Raw genomic sequence first — 6,350 nt, 5'->3', positions numbered from 1 at the left:
TCGTGTCTCTGTTCCAGCCATGTCCACTTCCTGTTGATCTCTGTTAAGACTTGTCACATTTGAGTGCACAGCTGACTCCTCCTTCCTCCCCTGTGTGTGTGTGTGAGCTCTTCCACCTCTGCATTCCCTATTCCCAACCCCCACTAGCCCCCACTGCTCAAGATGTCACTCTCCTCTCACTCCTAGGTCCCAGGCCAGGAACCCAAGTAGAAATATGTCATGAAGTTGAGTTAATGAAGAAAACATCTAATCTTGATAGATTGCAGTCTTCTCATCTGTAGGTGAAGTGGTAGAGGGTGACCTCCAAGGTCCCCTTCAGCTCTGGCATGATGCTGGCATATACTCCGTTGTGCAAAATATTCATTTTATTTTCTTAAGGACAGGTTACATTGTATTACACACACAACATGGTGTTTTGAAGCATATACACATTGTGGAATGACTAATGTATCATCTCACATAGCTACTGTTTTGTGGTAAGGATACTTACTATCCTCTCAGGTATCAGTTTTTAAGACCAAAAGGCATGTTACTGACCTTGCAGTGCAATGGGTCTAGAATGGCTTGGAACCTCAGCTAGCCTGTCCCACCTCAGTCCCCTGAGGGTTGGATTATGGGTGTACATCCCCAGCCCCATTAAAATTTGTAGCCTTTGACCAACATCTCTCCAGCACCCTGACTGTGGTGCAAAGGATTAAGTAGTCACTGTCTAGCTTGCATCAAACATCTAGTGGGGTGTTCTGTAGCTTCCATCTTGTCAAATATGTGTGAAAATAAGCTATAAAGCGGATCTAAAATTAAATAAAGAATATGATGTTTAGGAAAAAATGCCATACTTTTTCAAGCCAGAGAGCTTTTAGAGTTTAAGTTTCTATAAAAAGTTAGAAGTGCGTTTGGTTGCACTGGGGGCTCTTGAATATTTGCTGCTTCTGGTGCGGGTTATTTGTCCTTTCAGTGTTTGTTCTGTCCAGATGTCCAACTCAGTTAAATACCAGGAAAGCTATGAATGCAAAATAACCCGCACTTCGCTCCATTGACCACCTCGGGCTCGCTGCCCATACATAAAGCGGTAAGTAAATGCTCTCCTGTCAGTTCAGCAAGCCCGAGAGAGATTTAAACCCCAGCTTCTGAACACGTGCGACTTACTCATAAACTGAATCTGCTACATCCAAACTAATATTTCATGAGAAGGAAGGTTGAAAACTTTGTAAATCTCTGCTTTCTATTTCCTATTTATTCCCACTGCTCCTGCCCCGTCCCCTTGCTTCATGTTTGCCTCTGTTCTCATGATTGAAATTGTTTAAAATAACAGTTACATTGCATAACATGTGAAAAAAGAGATCCTTAGCATAAAGTATCACCCCAACAGGCTCACCTAAACCACTGAGATAGAAATGTCACTGTGTCAACTGCCAGCCAGGCTGCACAGAGGAACTAGCTGTCTTCTGAGCAAGCACAAGTGGGGCTCTCGAGGCAGCAGAAGCACCCTGTCTGAGCCAGACGGGCCCCCATTCCTTATCAATCAGGGTGACACTGTGAACCCCGTCGCCCCCATGTTCTCATGGATGGTGGCCTTGGAGTCTTCCAGATGCAGGATCTGACTTTTGTACTTTTCCTGCCAATCTTCCACGATGTACTGGTGGTACGGGTCCTGGGAGTGCTCTCGCCGCTTCGACTTCACCGTGCTCACCAGGATGGCCACCACGATGAACGAGAACATGCCGATCATCACCATGAGGTACAGGATGACGTAGTAGAAGTTCTCGGCATCCACTCTGGCCTGGAGTGCCTGCTCCTCGGCTGTCGTGTTCCTCCTCCAGCTGTCCATATAAGTAATAAAAATCTTTTTGAAGGCATCCTCCAGTGTCTGGGTCAAATTGGCTAATGTGGCCATGCTTCCCCCTTGCTGTAATTAAATGGGAATAGAGATTAGCAAGGTTAAATGAGAATAAGAGTTAGCAAGGTTAAGGCTCTTCCTCCATTTGGCTACCTCCAGGGAGGTGGGGAGGAGAGAGCAAGTGGAGAGAACGCAGTTTCTAAGCCAGGCTGGTGATGGATTGAATTAAAACTTAGGTAGTCTTTTAACCAAACACAGTCATTTTTATTCATTTTTGAATGCACTGTTACAATAAAATGTAATAGAAGACATAAATCTATACAATGGCATTTATACATAATATATAATGCACAAATTAAAATGAATAAATAGAAGGAAGTTGGACAAAATGTGTACATATTAGGGACACTTATATAACCATATATTTTTGATAGCTGTATATGCAGCCTCAAAGCATAAAGTTACTTAAAACACTAAGAAATTATGAGATGCTGTGTGTGTGTGATGTGTATGTGTAGTATGATATGTATGTGTGGTGTATGTGGTATGTGTGTGTAGTGAGTGTGTGTGTGATGTGTATGTGTAGTATTGTATGTATGTGTGGTGTGTGTGGTATGTGTGTGTGTGTGTAGTGAGTGAGTATGGGTGTGTAGTGAGTGTGTGTGTAGTGAATGTGTGTGAGTGTGTGTGTGTGTGAGTGTGTGTAGTGAGTGTGTGAGTGTGTGTATGAGTGTGTGTGTTGCCATGAGATTTTTCTTTGTAACTACTTGATTAGTTCTGGCGTGTGAACTCTGTTGATGACATATGTCACAATTTAAAAAGGTTGGCTGTGGCTGGTAGACAAACTTTACACACACCCATACACACACACACACACACACACACACACACACACACCAGAAAAGAGCATTTTAGATAGTGATGCCAAAAAATAAACAGAGCTTTCTTCACCGTTCAATCTGCCTCTCATTGCCATCCCCACACTCTCTGCACAGCTACCACCATCTCTCTGAAACACTGTGTGATCCTCCTGGAAACTTCTCTTTAGGGTGTGAGTGCCCTTCTCTCCCTGCACAAGGACACCCTCTCTATAAGAGGGGAAGGAGGGCTCTGCCCTCATCTTACATCACAGGACTTTCCTGCTGTTCTTAAAATAACCTCTGAATTCCTTAACAAGATTTGCCTGGCCTGGCCTGAGCCCACCTGACCCACTCCTATGCTTATCCCTTATAATACGAGGGTTACAGCTTATGTGCATTATAAGATGAGGGATACAGCTTATGTGCATTATAAGATGAGGGATACAGCTTATGTGCATTATAAGATGAGGGATACAGCTTATGTGTATGCAGCTAGTCACGTCTACTTCTTTTCCTTCCAGCCATTTCCTGAATGAGAACATTTCGGTCTCACCCTCCTACCTCGTCTATTATGTCCTCTCCCTTTGTCCCAGCATGTGAGCTGCCTCGAACATGTGGCAGACCTCTCTCTCCTTCATGGACAGGCTGTGTCAGGCAGCCTCATCTGGAGAAGACTGCCCAGAAAGTCCCAGAAATTCTCCCATAAAACACATCCTTCCATTGCCCTCATTGAGAATCCTGTTCCCAATATGTATTTTTCATCTGATGACATATTTATTTAAATTTTACATGTGTGGATGTTTTTCTGCATGTATGTATACATACCATGTGCATGATAGGTACCTCAGAAGGCCAGGAGAAGTGGAGAGAGAGAGAGATTTGTGAGCCACCATGTGTGTCCTGGGAACTGAACTCTGGTCCTCTGTAAGCACAATTCCGCCTCACTGCTGAGCCATATAGTTCCCACCCCTCATCTGACACCCTTCCTGCCACTCAAAGCCTGACAGGCTAAAGAGAACGTTAGCAAACAATGAGATTGGTCCCAGGAACACACCAAGCACACTCTCCAAGAGGTGTGTGCATTGTCAACTTAAATAGTGATGTTTGCTCGAAGGAGTGTAGCCAGAATTATTTTTCTCCTTGAAGTTTATGTATGCATATAGGAAGCTCCAAGTTCACTTTCAGGGGACCCCGAGGCTCCCCACCATCCACCGGTATCTTGAGGAGAGAGACTTCAGCACCGCCCTCCACTGAAGCCCCTAGCCTGCTTCCTGGAGTGGACACAGTTGGCACCCCAGGGCTGAGTGCCTGTATTGCGCATTGTTTGCTCAGCCCTTCGCTGCTAAGCAGATCACGAAGATTTTTTTTTTGTTCTGATTTAATCATAGGCTTGAAAGGGCACTCGAGGATTAAATAAACGCCTGAGTGCTGCCCTCTGTCCAGTCTGAGGGGCTCCCTGTTTGCAAACAGGTGCTGGATGTGGCTTGACTGGGAAGTCTAGTGTTTCATGGCCACCGAAGAACTCAAGGCACTGTGTGTGAGCAATTGTATTGATGGAGACTATGTTAAAACATATTCATATGCTAAGCAGAACACACTATGAGAGGAAATGGAAGATTGGGGTGAAAGGCAGTCAGGGAGACAGAGACGACTCACCAAAGCTAAAAACGCAAGAAGACGTCACACTTTGTACACCAATTTCCAAAAGTAAAGTAAGGGCAGGAGGGATGAAGGTTCAGTGGGAAAATGCTAGCTGCCAAGCCTGAGGGCCTGGGTCTGGACGTGGCACCCGCACGCATGTGTAATTCCTGTGCTCCTGTGGAGAGCTGGGAGGTACAAGAAGGTCCTGGAAAGCTAACGTGCTAATTTGCCTGAACACAGCAGCAAACCTGGGAGCAGAAGGTGAGGACTGACCCCAAGGCTGCCCTCTGATCTGCCTGTATGCACTGCGGTCTGTCTGAGCCTGCGATCACACCACACTCACACAAGCACACACACAAATTAAGAAAAAATTAAAAATCTGCAAAGACTTCACAGACAGCCGTGTTTGGCACTCGTTCTTTTCCCCCACGAATCCCACGCAAGGCACTATGATTTTGGAATACCCAGTGAACCCAGTGTGCATTTGTTGAGCTGTATGAAATCACCATCCCGGGCTGGAGAGATGGCTCAGTGGTTAAGAGCACTGACTGCTCTTCCAGAGGTCCTGAGTTCAAATCCTAGCAACCACATGGTGGCTCACAACCATCCGTAGTGGGATCCGATGCCCTCTTCTGGTGTGCCTGAAGACAGCTACAATGTACTCACATAAATAAAATAAATACATTTTTTTTTTTTTTTAGGGAATCGCCATCTGTGTGGGTCTAACTGGTCAGCATCATGCCGTTCTAACTATGGGAACTGTATTTCCACTGAGTCTCGGAACAGGATGGGCCCCTGGGAATGCTAGGCCACCTTGCTCTTTGGAGGGCGGTTCGATGACAGCCTAGAGCACTTAGCTCCATTTGTCTTAGACCAGGGCTCTCAAAGTGGTCACTGTGCCTGGACTAGAAGCAAGTGACTCTAGCTAGTGCCCAGGACTCAGTCTGTCCGACTGGAGGTCACACATTCCAATGACCCACCTCCTGTGGCTGGTTGGTTCAAGTGTATAAATAACAAAGGATGGAGACCATGCTCATTTGCTTCTGCCAGATGTGCTCTGTCTCCCAGCCACCCAATGATCCCCTCGTTCCTACCACAAATATATGATGTGACCTGACAAGGACACTCTGGACAGTACAAGGAAAGTCACACATTCGACCCCAGTGACCAAAGCTTCCTTTGCTCAAAATATGATGGATCACCGCCCTTACCCGAGCCTACAACAGACAGCAAAGGCTTGGATTTTTATGTCAACAGTAGAAAAAAAAAAAAGATATGCTTACCTTCATTTAGCATGAACCCTTCTTTTTAAAAAAGCACTTTCCACATTCTCATCTGAAGGCACTTACTTGAAGAAAGGGTCCAGGAAAGCTTAGGAGAGAATGGGGTGGGTAGAGAGAAGGCAGGCAGGCATGGAGGAGAGAGAGAAGGTGGGCACGCATGGAGGAGAGACAGAAAGTGGGCAGGCATGGAGGAGTGAGACCACATGCCCAGAAAAAACAAAAAACAAAAAAACAAAAAACAAAAAACAAAAAAAAACTTTTTTTTTTTAGTTTTCTGAAAAAGGAAAATAAAAATGTTATGCAATTCCTTTTAAAAAGATCTATAATAAAACTTACCTGTGTGGTATGTGAGCAATGCAGGAGACCTTCAGAAAGCCAGGCTCTGCCCCTCTTCAGGACTGGATGTAAATCTCAGCAGGCTGGGCACTTTCAGCTTGAGACCTGTAAGCCCTGCTGCCTGGAGTCTGCAATGCTGGGCTTTTTACAAATCCAAACGTTTAATCTTACGTGGAAAGTTAAATACTGGCTGGCAGCCGGGAATTAACCTTGATGCCTTGACAGGGCGGGGCACGGAGTTGCCTGTGTGACGTCGGGCTGTGGGTGAAGTGGCTCAAGTTCCCTCTGTGTGACAGTTATGTGAACTTTTCCTGGGGAGATGCGGGTGGACACCTGCTTACCCCAGATGGGGCGTCAGTGATGGACAAAAGTAAGGATTCCACCCACGTCCAT

At 45.6% G+C, this 6,350-nt stretch overlaps 1 protein-coding gene across 2 annotated transcripts; it reads right to left on the bottom strand.

Annotated features, from left to right (window-relative positions):
• Positions 1-347: 347 nt before the first annotated feature.
• Kcne2 (potassium voltage-gated channel, Isk-related subfamily, gene 2) lies at positions 348-6,092 on the bottom strand. Of its 2 annotated transcripts, none has more exons than NM_134110.3 (2): positions 5,958-6,092; positions 348-1,906 (listed from the first exon to the last, which is right to left on the bottom strand). In NM_134110.3, the coding sequence occupies exon 2, from the start codon at positions 1,892-1,894 to the stop codon at positions 1,523-1,525; it is 372 nt and encodes a 123-aa protein (NP_598871.1). In that variant the 5' UTR covers positions 1,895-1,906; positions 5,958-6,092; the 3' UTR covers positions 348-1,522. The 2 variants fall into 2 exon arrangements, with proteins under 2 accessions (NP_598871.1, NP_001345301.1); NM_001358372.1 differs by lacking the exon at positions 5,958-6,092 and adding an exon at positions 2,789-2,865.
• Positions 6,093-6,350: the final 258 nt, after the last annotated feature.

This window comes from Mus musculus, chromosome 16, assembly GCF_000001635.26.
Source record: "Mus musculus strain C57BL/6J chromosome 16, GRCm38.p6 C57BL/6J".
In the NCBI taxonomy this organism is placed as follows: domain Eukaryota; kingdom Metazoa; phylum Chordata; class Mammalia; order Rodentia; family Muridae; genus Mus; species Mus musculus.
Note: the sequence above shows the minus strand (reverse complement) of the source record. Positions and strands in the feature narration are given on the sequence as shown.

Bases quoted from the DNA above. Each gene is read 5' to 3' on its own strand.
- Kcne2 (NM_134110.3), bottom strand. From the start codon at position 1,894: ATGGCCACATTAGCCAATTTGACCCAGACACTGGAGGATGCCTTCAAA.